The 15147-nt window shown below is 41.2% G+C and overlaps 1 protein-coding gene across 1 annotated transcript in view; it reads right to left on the reverse strand.

The window, feature by feature from the left end:
- ALG13 (ALG13 UDP-N-acetylglucosaminyltransferase subunit) overlaps positions 1 to 15147 on the reverse strand; it is a 76024-nt gene that overhangs the window by 26452 nt on the left and 34425 nt on the right. Inside the window, exons 14-19 of the mRNA XM_087727097.1 lie at positions 12345 to 12450; positions 10029 to 10093; positions 8135 to 8232; positions 6560 to 6666; positions 3765 to 3996; positions 1301 to 1414 (exon numbers count right to left, since the gene is read on the reverse strand). Of these exons, the coding sequence (XP_087583223.1) occupies positions 1301 to 1414; positions 3765 to 3996; positions 6560 to 6666; positions 8135 to 8232; positions 10029 to 10093; positions 12345 to 12450 (722 nt within the window). The remainder of the gene's footprint in view (positions 1 to 1300; positions 1415 to 3764; positions 3997 to 6559; positions 6667 to 8134; positions 8233 to 10028; positions 10094 to 12344; positions 12451 to 15147) is intronic.

The raw sequence follows: 15147 nt of genomic DNA on the forward strand, positions 1-15147 counted from the left end.
TGGGCTTCTCATTGTGTGAATGCCATTAATTCACAGGAGATATATAAAGGGTTTTTTGGGACAAGGAGTCTGTTTCTGCTAAGACTGGGTCAGAACGAACAGTAGAAAAGTATTTTACTGGTAGGAACGTCACAGGTCCCATCCCATGCATATAAAAGTTGCCATGAAATCTAGCTAGGGAAATAATTTTGTCTTATAGCGGTTGGAGAAATTTAATGGATAAATCCACCTCAATACAGGTAGTCCTTGACTTATGACCACAGTTGACCCCCAAATTTACATTGTTAAATGAGAAATTTGTTAAGTGAGTACTGCCCCATTTTTAATGACTTTTCTCACCACATTTGTTATGTGGATCACTGCAGTTGTTAAATTAGTTACACAGTTGTTAAGTGGATTTAGTTTCCCCATTGATTTTTCTTGTCAGACGGTTGCAAAGGGGGAAATCACATGACCTCAGGACACTGCAACTGTCACAAATGTGAGTCAGTTGTCAAGCATCCGAATGTACATCACATGACCATGAGGATGCAGCGATGGTCATAAGTATGAAAAATGGTCATAAGTCACTTTTTCAGCACTGTTATAACTTCAAACAGTCACTAAATGAGCTGTTGTAAGTCCAGGACTACCTGTATAAAGGTAAAGGTTCCCCTTGCACATATGTGCTAGTCATTCCCAACTCTAGGGGGCGGTACTCATCTCTGTTTCAAAGCCAAAGAGCCAGTGCTGTCCGAAGACGTCTCTGTGCTCATGTGGCCGGCATGACTAAATGCTGAAGGCACAAGGGACGCTGTTACCTTCCCACCAACTTTCTATTTTTCTACTTGCATTTTTTACGTGCTTTTGAACTAGGTAGGTTGGCAGAAGCTGGGACAAGTAACAGGAGCTCATTCCATTACACGGTGCTAGGGATTGAAACCGTCAAACTGCCGACCTTTCTGATCGACAAGTTCAGTGTCTTAGCACTGAGCCACCACATCCCTTCTCTCTCCCCTCCCTCCCTCTCTCTCCCCCCTTCTTTCTATCTATTTATAGATAGATAAGATAGATAGATAGATAGATAGATAGATAGATAGATAGATAGATAGATAGATATAGAGATATATAAATATATATAGACACACACACACACACACACACACACACACATCCTTTCTACCTTTCTAAGGTAGGTTGAAAAATTTGAGAAATTTCAGAAAATCTGAAGTCTGAAGACAGCTGACCCCAAACGATAGCTGAGGAATAACACTGACTGCTTATTGTATTGGATTAAAACAACAGGGTTACAATTACTTACCGTGATCTATACGAGAAGTTATCATAGCTCTGATAACATCTCTTTCCTGGACTAGGATAAAATGCTATTTCTTGCCCAGTGACGTTGTTCCTGTTTATAAATCGGGCAGATCCCCTACATTTCAAAGGATAAAAAAGCAAAGTAAGTACGAATTTAGAAGGCTCAAGGTGGACTCTTAACTAGCCCCATTCAAGTACCTCTACAAACATGTCCATGAATGAAGAAGCTGCAAAGCAGTCCAAGGCTCAGCTATCCTTTGGCATGGTGCAAGTGTATGCAAACTGTGCGGGTCCCTGCCTTGCTCTTCAATCCAGCATGTTACTTCTTAATTACATGTCGCAAAGGTGCTTTTTCACAAGGCAACTGGACTTTGTTTTTCCTTGAAGACCTTTCGCTTCTCATCCAAGAAGGTTATTGGATGAGAAGCGAAAAGTCTTCAAGGAAAAACAACGCCTTGTGAAAAAGTACCTTTGGGACAACTAGGACCTGGATGACTGAGAATTGCCAGAGAAGGTTTTAATTGCATGTCAACTATGCTAAGTCTCACTTGAGTAAAAGCCAAGAACACCTTCAAGTTCACCTTGACTGCTGATGACTTGATAAGGCAACCATCCACAGATGTGGGTGGTGTAGAAATTTAATAAATAAATATGGCTTTGTTGGCAGCAATACAGAAAGTATTTGCTGGTGTTGCAGCCTTTGATATCTTTTCATCTTCCCAGTTTGGTTTGTAGCTCTGGGTTTTCCTAGATGAGCTCAGTTATTATACGTTTCTGGGTTTATGAGGCCACTAAAGAACATTGGATACTACCCAGGGGTGGGTTTGTTGCTGGTGTTACTGCCGGTTTGCAACCCACGCACAAAGTACGCATGTGCACCAGATGTGCGCTTTACGCCCGTGCATAATTCAATGTAAATTGTTCACTAAAATCCAAAATGGTGGCGGCCAAGCGGCAGTGAGGGAACCAGTTTAGGGGCATAGCAGGCCTGGATCACTGCCGGTTCTGCAACCCAGGCCTGAATTCCACTACTGGTTCGGCCGAACTGGCTGAACCAGCAGCAACCCACTATTGATACTACCCCTGTGTAGATCATATTAGTTGGGCAAGGGCAGTGGTGGGATTCAAATAATTTAACAACTGGTTCTCTTCCCTAATGACCAGCTGGGTAGGCATGGTGGTCATGTGACCATGTGGGCATGGCCAACTCAAGGTCATTCATGTCGATGGGCGCTTCGCCTTAGCTGTTACAATGTAATAAGGATTAACCGGAGAGGCAGTTTCTGTAAGCAGGGCAATAAAGATTAGGCTAGAAGCAACACCAGAATGTTTCCTTCCTGCCTTCCTTACAGGATTAGCCCTGTAAAGTGGGAAAAAAACCAAAAGGGGATTTCTTCCAACAACCAGTTCTCCCAACTTCTTAGAAAGTTAACAGACGATTCTCCCAAATAGGTGCGAACCAGATGAATCCCACCACTGGGCAGGGGGAGAAAATGAGAACATTTTATTGCCATTGTTACTTTAAATTAAAAGTTCTCTCAATTTGGGACATAGTATTAATTTACAGAACGCAGGTCACCAATGAACCAAGTTTTGAAATTATGGTTTAGTGGGCTACCAAATTCTCTCTCAAATTTAATCACCTATCTGTTCACCACTACAGGCAGTTCTCGCTTAACGATAGTAATTGGGACCAGGATTGGTTGCAAAGTGGGACATCACATGACTATGGGGAGGCTCTGATGGACAGAACTTTGAGGGCAGGCCATAAAGCCTTTTCATTCAGTGCCGTCACAACCTGGTTGATGAACTAACAGCCATTAACCAAACACAGGTAGTCCTCAGCTTACGACCACAATGGAGTCCCAAATTTCTGTTAAGTGAGACATTGGTTAAGTGAATTTTGCCCCATTTTACTACTTTTCTTACCACGGTTGTGAAATGAATCACTGCAGTTGTTAAGTCAGTAATACAGATTCACTTGTTAAGTGAATCTGGCTTCCCCATTGACTTTGCTTGTCAGATCATCACAGAAGGAGATCACGTGACCTTGGGACACAGCAACGGTCATAAATATGAGCTAGTTGCCAAGCATCTGAATTTTGATCACATGACTATGGAGATGCTGCAAAGGCCATAAATTCATGCAAAAAGGTTGTAAGTCACATTTTTCAGTGCCTTTGTAACATTGAACAGTCACTTAATGAACTGTTGTAGGTTGAGGACTACCAGGACTAGCTCTATATACCCTTTGGTTAAAATATTCCTTTTCTAACATGCAAATGAAGCATGTGAGAATAAAGGCTGCAGAAACAGGAAACAGAATTGCTATGTAGCTCTGTGGATATTTTATGACACTATTATGCTCAAATCAGCATGATGCTTGTGGCCAAAATCATCAAGGCCACCATCTCTGAACTGGCCTAACAGTGAAATGGGGGGAAGAGATTAACAAGCCTCCTTACCTCGACATTCCGTATCCCCGTCCAGTTCTCTGTGAATTCTGGAAATTGTAATGATCATATGGATTTATATGCCCATTTGGGGAACAATGGACCAAAGATGAGCGATCTGATGCCATGGTGTGCTGCAGGCGAGGTGGCAGGACAGGGTGGCCCCTGCTGTAAGCCACCGTCATGTAGACTTCCTTTCCATGCACTTTCTTGAAGAGTTTCTTCCGTGTTTTCATGTCTATGTCTGGAAGGGGAAATAAGAATAGGAAGACCGGCTGAAACTTTGGCTAGGATTAATCTACAGCTGGTCATTTCTTCTTTTTGCAACTGGAAACTCTTTTGTTGGTTTCTTTGAAATAAAACAGTACTAGAGCAGGAAGGGAGAAATTTAGAATAATCTTAGGAAATGTTGTCTTGGAATAGTACAAACACTCCATTTTATCTAAAAATAAAAGGTAAGCTTCCCCTCGCAAATATGTGCTAGTCATTCCAGACTCTAGACGTCAGTGCTAACCTCTGTTTCAAAGCCAAAGAGCCAGTGCTGTCCGAAGACGTCTCCGTGGTCATGTGGCCGGCAAGACTAAATGCCGAAGGCGCACTCAATGCTGTTACCTTCCCACCAAAACTGGTTCCTATTTTTCTACTTGCATTTTTACGTCCTTTCGAACTGCAAGGTTGGCAGAAGCTGGGACAAGTAATGGGAGCTAACTCCATTACGTGGCATTAGGGATTCAAACCGCCTAACTGCCGACCTTTCGGATCGACAAGATCTGAATCTTAGCTACTGAGGCACCATGCCCCTTTTAATCTAAAACTTGATGTGGGGAAGAGAGAGGAAAGGAAGCTGCAGCATTCAGGCAATTGTATAATAAAAAAAGTTTGAAAGTTTAAGGACATAAAAAAACCTCTTCTTTTGGAATCAAGCAACAAGCAAGGATTATTTATGTGTCATGTTCCAAAATTCAAACCCTCACATCTTTAGCCCATTCAAGATAACTCTTCAGATACAAGAGTAATTTAATAGATGCGCAGGATGGTAATTAGAGATCAGGTTTCACCTCTTTGGGGATTGAGACAGTGGGAAAAAGCTGGTATTTTAAGTGAAGTGTCTACTTATAGAAAATCAACCATGCCCATTTCCTTTATTATCTCTCCAAATAACTACTTTATGAGTACATTTAAAGTTATTAATAGTGATAAATTCTTGAACCAAGATTTGTTGCAGCAACTCCTTAAAAGATTGTGAACTTTAAAAGTGTTTATTATTTGGGCAGAGAAAACTTTTCAATTATATGCCAGTAAAATATCTTGATCTTGCCACAAGGTTGTTTCAGGTCTAAAAACATACTTACAGTTTCTTTACAGTTTGACATGGGAAAATGTCAGGGATTAAATGTGTGTCCTCCTAGTGAATGTTTGATGAAGGTTGATTTTCATATTCTTCGTTTTCTGAATGCTCACCTAGTTTTATGATTTTGTGTCATTGTAACTTTATTGCAGTATCTAGCCATAGATCAGTTTTACTTTACCTGGTTAAATCTGCATTAAGACTGCATTCCACCAAGATATTTCCAAATAGCAGAAAAAAATATTCTTTAAAAATAACTTGTTAAACATCTAGCTAGAATTCACATACGGCTCCATAATCAATAAAAGTTCTTTTAAGAGTGATGCTTGAATAATAATAAAAGTTTTCAAAATTGATTCTCTTTAATTAATGTGGAGGGGGATCTTTCAAGCAAACCAAGTGTTTTAAAATGATTAATCCAGGGATCGAATTTGACTTCAGGAATCATTTACCTTATAATTACTTAAATATTGCCGTGATAGTCCAGCAACTTAGAAAATGAAACAAAAAAGAACTACTAATAAGTTTGATCAGTGGTGGGATTCAAATAATTTAACAACCAATTCTCTTTCCTAATGACCAGCTGGGTAGCTGCGGCTCAGGGGTCATGTGATTGTGTGGGCGTGGCCAACCAACATCACTCACATTGATGGCCACTTCGCCTTAGCTGTGACTGTAATAAGGGTTAACCGGAGAGGCAGTTTCTGTAAGCAGGGCAATAAAGATTAGGCTAGAAACAACACCAGAATGTTTCCTCCCTGCCTTCCTTACAGGATTTGCCCTGTAAAGTGGGAAAAAACAAAAGATTTCTTCCAACAACTGGTTCTCCGAACTGCTTAGAAAGTTAACAATCGGTTCTCCCGAAGAGGTGTGAACTGGCTGAATTCCACCACTGAGTTTGATCTACTAGATCTCACAAGTCAATTATTGATGACATCAAAACTGAGATATAAGGCATTTGTTTAGGATTCATATTTTGGTGACCTCTTACCCAATCTGCTCTTGAGTTCTAACTGAAAAGATTTTTAAAAGACTTTTACTACACAGATACTGTGCACATATGTAGTAAAAGCAGTTATAAAACACTATGTACCAGAGGAAATAGCAGCTAATACCATATTTTGGAAGAAATTAGCCCAAATTAGCCCAAATCATCCCGAACAAGAATATGAAATTCCTCATCACAATGCATTTCAATTAATAGGGCAGTATTTCTCAACATTAGCAATTTTAAGATGGACAGATTTAATTAAATTGAAATCCACCCATCTTAAAAGTTGGCAAGGTGGTGAAACCTTGTCAAAGAGAAATGAGCTGGATGATGAAGAATGGGAAAATGGATGATGAATTCATTCCCAAAGAGAAGTTTATACTATTATTGGAGAAGTTGCAGGTTACAAGGTTCATTACTACTCTACCCAGCCATACCATTACTGTTTTTACTTATGGGTGTACCCACCTGGTATCTTCTGATAACTTCCTCCTTTTCTGTTGGACATCACATTCCATGCAGGAAGTGGAGTGACTTGAGTCACAGGCTTCAAATTTACCAATGGAATAACATGCCTATACATCATCCCAACCAGAATTAGTACAATTATAAAACAAAACTTAAAATCATAATGATATAAGACCTATGGCATCTAAGTTTAAAACTTACTGTTCCTTCCATTTCTACTTATCTTTAAGAGTGCTACACAAAGATGATTGAGTTTGCACAATGATGCCAACCACTAATGTAAATTGACTGATATGATAATTAGAATTTAAATTAGTTGTAACTTTAAGTTACAGTATTTTTCGGAGTATAAGACGCACCTTTCCCCCCCCCAAAAAAAGAGGGTGAAAATCTGGGTGCATCTTATAGACTGAATACAGCATTTTAGGCCTCCTGAAACCCCACCCCCTTTGCAAAAATGGCCTTGCATAGCCTTTAGGTGGCTTCCAGAGTGCTCCTGGGGGCCGGGGAAGGCAAAAATGAGTGAAAAATAGGCTGGTTTTAGGCTCATTTTTACCCTCCCCCAGCCCCCAGGAGTACTCTATAAGCCTCCCAAAGCCTATGCATGCCCTGTTTTGGGCAAAAAACAGGCCTGTTTTCTCAAAAAACAGGTCATTTTTTGCTCTCCCCCCCCAGCCCCCAGCAGCAATTTGCAGGCCTCTCAAACTCTCTGCATGCCCCATTTTTCACAAAAAAATGTGACGTGCAGAGGGTTTGAGAGGCCTGCAGATTGCAAAGACTTTTACTTTTAATTTACCTCTTCAAAATCTTGGTGTATACTCTGAAAAATATGGTTCTTGGGCAAAGTATAAAATCATAAAGCTGGGAGGGACATTGAAGGCATAGTCCAACACAGTGGTGGGTTGCAGACGGTACGTCCCGGTACGGGCATACTGGAGCCAACCCGGAGCACCGGATACCGTTCCGGTATAGTGCTCTGGAGGGCCCACTCGCCCACTCGAAATCCTTACCAGTGTTTAAAAGCTTCTTCGCTCACAGGTATTATTCTCTTAATAGGTTTCATATTGTGTTCTTTTGTAAAACTATTAATTTGTTGAGTTTCCAGAAAACTCAAACAAAAATGAAGAATCGGGAAACATATTAAAGATTAATATTTCTTATCACAAAAGCTTCATGGATCACAAAACATTTGATCCACCAAAACAAAACAAAAAATCCCAACCCTAAATACAAGGAAAAAGTTTGTTTTAAAGGTTCTGTAAGACTATGTCTTACATTTTTAAGTGTCAAAGTTATGCCAGAACAAAAATTAAAGCTTCCATTTTCAACACCCTTTCCCCTGGGAGACGAAATTAAAACCTTTTCATGTTCGGTACTGTTGAACTGAATGCCCCATATTGTAAAAGAATTAAACCCAGCCTATCTGAAGAAATAATATGGAAAGTGAGATGTCAGATTTTGTATATTAGTTATAACACCATTAACCTGATTTTTGAAGTAGCCCAGCTAAAATTCTGATATCAATAGCTCTCCCAATGAATACAATTATATGATTAAAAGGAAAGAGATACATACTTTTCTGCCAGCTCTTCAATAAAGACAGTCACCATATTATCTTGTCCCACATCCTGTATATGGGCATTGTAATATTTCCCCCCCGTTTCTAGCCGTACCTGGGAAGAAGAAGATTCTAAGTCAGAGGTGTCCAATCTTGGCAACTTTAAGACTTGTGGACTTCAACTCCCAGAATTCTGGCTGGGGAATTCTGGGAGTTGAAGTCCACAGGTCTTAAAGTTGCTAAGATTGGACACTCCTGCTCTAAGTGTACCCAAAAAGATACTCAGAATACTTGAGTTTTTGCACAGCCACACTGCCAGAAAGTGAAAATAGCCACTCAACTTCTGAACTGATGTGTTTCATTCATTTCAAAGTTATGACTTAGATCCTTGACTTAGATCTAACAAACTTTGCAATCACCATTTTCAACCAAGTTCATTTATATTTTATGCCCTGGATGTTTGTTACAGTAGGTATCAGGTTGTAAGAATCTATATGTTACCAAATGGCAAGCCAAGCAGAAATGTATGTATCAAGAAATAGTCCATACATGGAATTTTTCTCAAAAGCAAGAGGATCTAATTAAAGGTTCCCCTCGCACATATGTGCTAGTTGTTCCCGATTCTAAGGGGTGATGATGTCTGTAGGGCCGTTTTTCACCCTCCAGAGCTTTCAGGGGCCTTCAGGAAGCTTCCCTGAAGGCTCCGCAGGGCAAAAAATGGCCCTATGATCAAACCAGAAGTGACTTCCAGTTTGCTCGTAGGGCCGTTTTTTGCCCTCCAGAGCCTTCAGGGAAGCTCCTGAATCCTCCGGGATGGGTGGGGAGGCTGTTTTTGCCCTCCCAGGCTCCTGAAAAGCCTCTGGAGCCTGGGGAGGGCAAAAAAGTGTGTCAAAAGCAGGAGGGTCACTGGGGTCATGCACATAGTATTATGGGTGTGGCACGCCTGCGCACAACTCCCCTGCACTCCCCCAGCTTTTGGCACGAAATCCAAAACAGGTTAGCCATCATTGTTCTAGGTTCAGAGATATCAAACTCATATTCCAGAATTAAGATTGTGGTATGGAACTTTTGACCTAGAAAGTATAGCCTTATTCTCTGCGCCACAGAAAGCTGGCTCAGTCACATCAAAAACAACAGGAATAAAATTGAGCAAATTTATAAATGTTCAAGATTTATACTTGTTTACTCTAGTAAGTCATGATAATGGATGTAGCAATCTCTTTCCATTTTTTCAACAGGCCCTAAAGGGTTCATCAAGTTAAATGTAATGAAGACGCTCCCCAACACACATCTCCAAGGGTTGTTGATCATCAAAAGTAGAAAACTGGGGATAAAACAGTGGAGTTGCTGGAATTATGAAGAGATCTCAACAAAGCCTCAATTTAATTGAGGTCTTCTTATACAATAAGCTCAGAAAACTAAGTGGACACTTTTTTCCCCAATGCCATCACTCTGGTAAACAAATAATTCCCTCACCACCGTCAAACTATTCACTATGGCTGCATTACAATTACTATTAGTCTTCTCAGCGTTCCTATCACCCATCTCCTCCATCTTCTTGAGCAATGTATCTGTCTTTTTATGTACACTGAGAGCATCTGCTCCAAAGACAAATTCCTTGTGTGTCCAATCACAACTGGCCAATAAAGAATTTTATTCTATTCCTATTCTTATTCCTATTCCTACTTCTGACAGAGCATTTTTAAATGAGTCATTTAGGTCAGGATCAGAAACCAGTAATTTTATTGTTTAATAAACCAAGGAAAATTTGTTCTGCTGATTGCAAATGATTTTAAAGAACTCTTTTCCACAATGTCCAAATATACAGTTTGCATTCAGTAAGTTTAATTAGAGCAAGTCCAAAGTTGCTTTGAACAAATTATCTTTACTAAATAAACACAAAGCACTAACCTGACATTTGTCTCCTAAATAGTATTGTCTTCCAGCAAACACCAAGTAATCTGTTTTTTGAAGTTCTACAAAGGAAGATCAAAAGAAAACTTAAGCTATTTATCAAGCATTCATGGATACTAATCTGATGGTAGAATTCTTTGCATGGAAAATAATATTATGTAACTGGCTTATTTTCCTGATATTAGCTGCAGCTGGCAAGGACCTCATGCATACCCAATGAATATTACATTTATACAGCCTTCTCCAGTGCAGAACTCAGATTAACAGAGTTGGAAGGGACCTTATAGGTCATTTAGTCCAACCCACCACTCAAGCAGGAGACCTACACCATTTCTGACAAATGGCAGTCCAGTCTCTTCTTGAAAGTCTCAAGTGATGAAGCTACCACAATTTCCCAAGGCAACTTCTGTTCCATTGGTTGATTGTTCTCACTGTCAGAAAGTTCCTCCTTATTTCTAGTTTGAATCTCTCCTTGGTCAGTTTCCATCCATTATTCCTTGTCTGGCCTTCAGGTGCTTTGGAAAATAGCTTGACCCCTTCCTCTCTATGGCAGCCCCTCAAATATTGGAAGACTGCTCTCCTGTGTCCCCTGGTCCTTCTCTTCACTAGACCATGTTCCCTTATCTGGTGCTCTGCAGATGTTTTAAGAGTGCATCTCCTAGTACTTTCTAGGCTAGTACTCCCAATACTGATAGCCCTCGACTTACAACAGTTCACTTACTGACCATTCAAACTACTACAGCACTGAAAAAAGTGACATGACCATTTTTCAGAGTTACAGCTTTTCCAGCATCCCCATGGTCACATGATTTACATTAGGATCAAGGATGACTGTTGGAAGGATGACTGTAGTGTATAGAGTAAAGGTAAACGTAAAGGTACCTCTAGCACATATGTGCTAGTCATTCCTGACTGTAGAGGGTGGTGCTCATCTCTGTTTCAAAGCTGAAGAGCCAGTGCTGTCCGGAGAAGTCTCTGTAGTCATGTGGCCGGCATGACTCAATGCCGAAGGCACATGGAACGCTGTTATATTCCCACCAAAGGTGGTCCCTATTTTTCTACTTGCATTTCTACCTGCTTTCGAGCTGCTAGGTTGGCAGAACTGGTACAAGTAATGGGAGCTCACTCTGTTATGCAGCACTAGGGATTTGATCCGCCAAACTGCTGACCTTTCTGACTGACAAGCTCAGCGTTTTAGCGACTGAGCCACCGCTTCCCTGTAAACTAGAGTACTCTTTTGCTAAAGCAGACAGCATATGAAACATGGCCTACATATATAGGTTTTAACCAACTACAACCCAGGAAGAAAACTTCCAAGGTCCATTTGGAACTGTGCATTTATTAAGCCCAATGTTGATTGGGTAACATGTTTTCATGACAAACAACTCTTTAGCTGTACTTTATGACTGTTGCAGGAAACAGCAAATTCTTAACAGGAGAATTTCATATGCATGCACTGGGATTTCAGCTGCTAGGCCTGCTGTGTTCATCCTATTGGACACACCTCTGCTTGATTCAGCCATCAAGTGCAATGGTATGGAACATATTTTTCAAGTGCAAAATAGCAATAGCAATAGCACTTAGACTTACCGTATTTTTCAGAGTATAAGACGCACCTTTTCCCCCAAAAAAGAAGGTGAAAATCTGGGTGTGTCTTATATATTGAATACAGCATTTGTGGCCTACTGAAACGCTGCCCCTTTTGCAAAAATGGATGTGCAGAGTGTTTGGGAGACTAGCAAAGTACTCCTGGGAGCTGAGGAGGGCAAAAACAAGCAAAAAATGGCCATTTTTGCTCATTTTTGCCCCACCAGCCCCCAGAAGCACTCTACAAGTCTCCCAAAGCTCCGCATGCCCACTTTTTTTGCAAAAATTGGCCCCGTTTTTTGCTCATTTATGCCCGCCTAGCACTCTACAAGCCTCCCAAAGCTCTGCCAGCCCCCCCCCCTTTTTTTTGCAAAAAATGAGGCGTGCAGAGGGTTTGGGAGGCCTGCAGAGTGCAAAACATTTGTTTAAAAAATTTACCTCTTCAAAATCATGGTGTGTCTTATAGTCCGAAAAATACAGTATATACTGCTTCACAGTTCTTTTACAGCCCTCTCTAACTGGTTTACGGAGTTAGCAAATTGCACCCAACAATCTGGGTCCTCATTTTACCCACCTCAGAAGGATGGAAGGCTGAGTCAACCTTGAGCCTGGTGAGATTCCATCTGCCAAACTGCTGGCAGTGGGTGATCAGCAGAAGCAGCCTGTAGAACTGCACTCTAACCCCGATTCCACCGTGGCTCAAAATGAATCATAAGACAAACCTACCTTTTCTGCTCTCCAGCCAAACATCAAACTCTATATTCCGATAGATCTCAGGGTCCAGGGCTTTCAATACTTTGTAGGGAAAGGGCATCCTTGGGTTTTCAGGAGGCTGTTGAAGAGGAGCAAATTAGAAGAGCTGCTGGCTACAATGGCTTTCAGCCTGCCAACTGTAAAGGAAATGCTCAAACCTATCTACTCTTTTACACTTTGCACCTACTATTTGATATTTATCTTCTAATCACCACACGCAGCTTCCCATATTCTAGGGCAGTGAAGGCTCACCTTTTTGTTGTTGGGTGCCAAAAATGAGAGGTCGTGTACACAATAACATGCATGCGTGCCGGCACCCATAAGTGCATTCCGGCATGCCTGCACAACCCACCACACACACGGGTCACTCCAATCGGAGCTTGGTGTTTCCTCCAGGGAGGCAAGGGAGGCTGTTTTCACCCTCCCCAGGCTTCAGGAAAGCCTCCAGAGCCCGGGGTGGGCGAAAAATGGGCACAATGGGCCAACTGGAAGTTCAGAAATGATCAATTTCTGGCTTCTGGAGGGCCTCTGGCGGGACCGGGGGATGCCCTCCGGAAGGCCAAAAATCAGCTCTCTGGCACATGCTTGCATGCTGCGGCTGATGGCTTGCATGCCGGCAGATATGGCTTTGCATGCCACCTTTGGCACCCGTGCCATAGGTTCGCCATCACGGTTCTAGGGTGAGCAACCCCCAAGACTATGTGAATTTCAACTTACACATGGCAATTACAAGATAAATATCAAATAGTACAACAACAGTGGAATAAAAAAACCTTGAACCACTGATTAGGCTTTTTTACACTTCGCTAATCTCGGAGGCTGGGAGACAAGCTAATTTAATTGCTTTTATTTGAAATAATTTAGTGTGTGTTCCAATCCAGGAGACAAAGTGTAAAGTAGTCCTCTCCTCTTGGGAATTATGTTTATAACTGATAGCCAACGACCACAAAATTTAAAAAGGATATAGTTTGGGCTAGTTTGAGCTAAGGTTAGCCAATGAATAGGCATAGCAACTAAATCAGCCAAAGGGAGCTTAAACAGATCTGAGTGTGCAGAGAATTGAAACAGAAACTTAAGCAGTCTGCTGCTCTGAGAAGTAAACAAGTGGTGTCTGAGCTTGACCGCTGAAATGAAACTGCTTGTGTTTGCCTGTAACTCTCCTGCCTTGTGTTCACTTGGAAGAATCATCTGTTGGTATTGTACATTTACTCATCTATTCTTATGTATATAAAGAAGTTAAGAAATCCTGCTGCATCAGTTATCTGTAATGTGCTTCTGGATTTGAATTTATGCAACAAACTCTGACAAAGATTTACATACAATTTTCACACATACAAGCGACAAACTACATCAACTCATAGTTGGCCAGTCCCACTTCCAGTTTTTTATGTTGCCATTTTGCTTATATTCTACTGAGGAGAAAAATATGTGACCTGGTCAGAGCCCTTTTCAAAAAATAATCCCCTATACCAGGCAGACAGGACACAGTAAAACAAGAGTAGAGCAACTTTGATTTCTCATTCCTAGTCCTGGGTCCTGCCTCAATTTCCCAAAGGATTGCTTATATCATAAGGGAGACATTACTTTGGGTTTAGGCAAAGAGCAGAGAAACCCAACAGTTATCTGAGTTTAGATAAACTACATTATGGGCTTGCATTCCCCCATATTTGGAATGGTGCAGTTATGTTATAGTTGTGGACTCTGTCAAATCCATGTACCTGCCATTCTTCAGTGGATGAAGAAGGAGGGGGTTGGATTTGATACATTTTGTTCTTTCTCCTTTTTATGTATCCTATTTCTTGCCTTGTCTTTTTGTATAAACTTTCACCTGATTTATAAACGTTGCCTGGCACCTCAGATGTCTGGGAAATCCTCACCTCTTGGGGAATACAGGATGTGTGTGTGTGTGTGGAAGAGCCCTGTGAATTACAACTCTGGAAGATCATCCTGAAAATCTCTTCCTATCTGTTAATCAGAGAGGCGGGTACAAACCCATTTTCACACTTGCGGATTGGTGGGAATCTGTATCAGGACTGTTGGGAGGGGTTCATAATTTCCTTATCATGGATTGTGTAGCCTGAGGGTCCCAGAGCCAGCTTTGAATGTTGACTTGCTTTCACCCCTCTTCAGTAAAAAGATTCCATTTGAAATACCAGGTTTTCAAGAGTCTATGCTTTCGGGGGGGGGGGGGGGGCAAGGCAGGTCCTTGCAGACTCCAACATTGGCAACTTTAAGACTTGTAGACTTTTAACTCCCAGATTTCATGCTAGCTGAGGAATTCTCAGGTCAACAAGTCTTAAAGTTGCCATGGTTGGAGACCCCTGTTGTACAGGTAGTCCTCAATTTACAACAATTCATTTAATGACCCTTCGAAGATAACAACAGCACTGAAAAAAAGTGATTTATGACCATTTTTCACACATCTTTGCAGCCTCCCCATGGTCATGTGATCAAAATTCAGAGGCTTGGCAACTGATCCACATTAAAGATGGCTTCCAGAGTCATGTGATCCCTTTTGCGACCTTCTAACAAGCAAAGTCAGTGGGGAGTCCAGATCCAATTAGTAACCGTTAATAATTTAAGAACCTCAATCAACCAATGTGGCAAGAACTGTTGTAGAATGGGGCAAAACTTACTTAATGCATTTCTTACTTAGCGACATAAACTTTGGCCTCAATTGTAGTTATAATTTGAGGACTACTTGAGGTTAATTCAAATCCAGACATCTAAAAGCAATTTAACACAGAGTGGTAAAAAGCTAGAAAGAATGGCTCTA

This window comes from Thamnophis sirtalis, unplaced genomic scaffold (assembly GCF_051295495.1).
Source record: "Thamnophis sirtalis isolate CommonGarterSnake01/CBP01778 unplaced genomic scaffold, rThaSir2_p1.2 scaffold_13, whole genome shotgun sequence".
Classification (NCBI taxonomy): domain Eukaryota; kingdom Metazoa; phylum Chordata; class Lepidosauria; order Squamata; family Natricidae; genus Thamnophis; species Thamnophis sirtalis.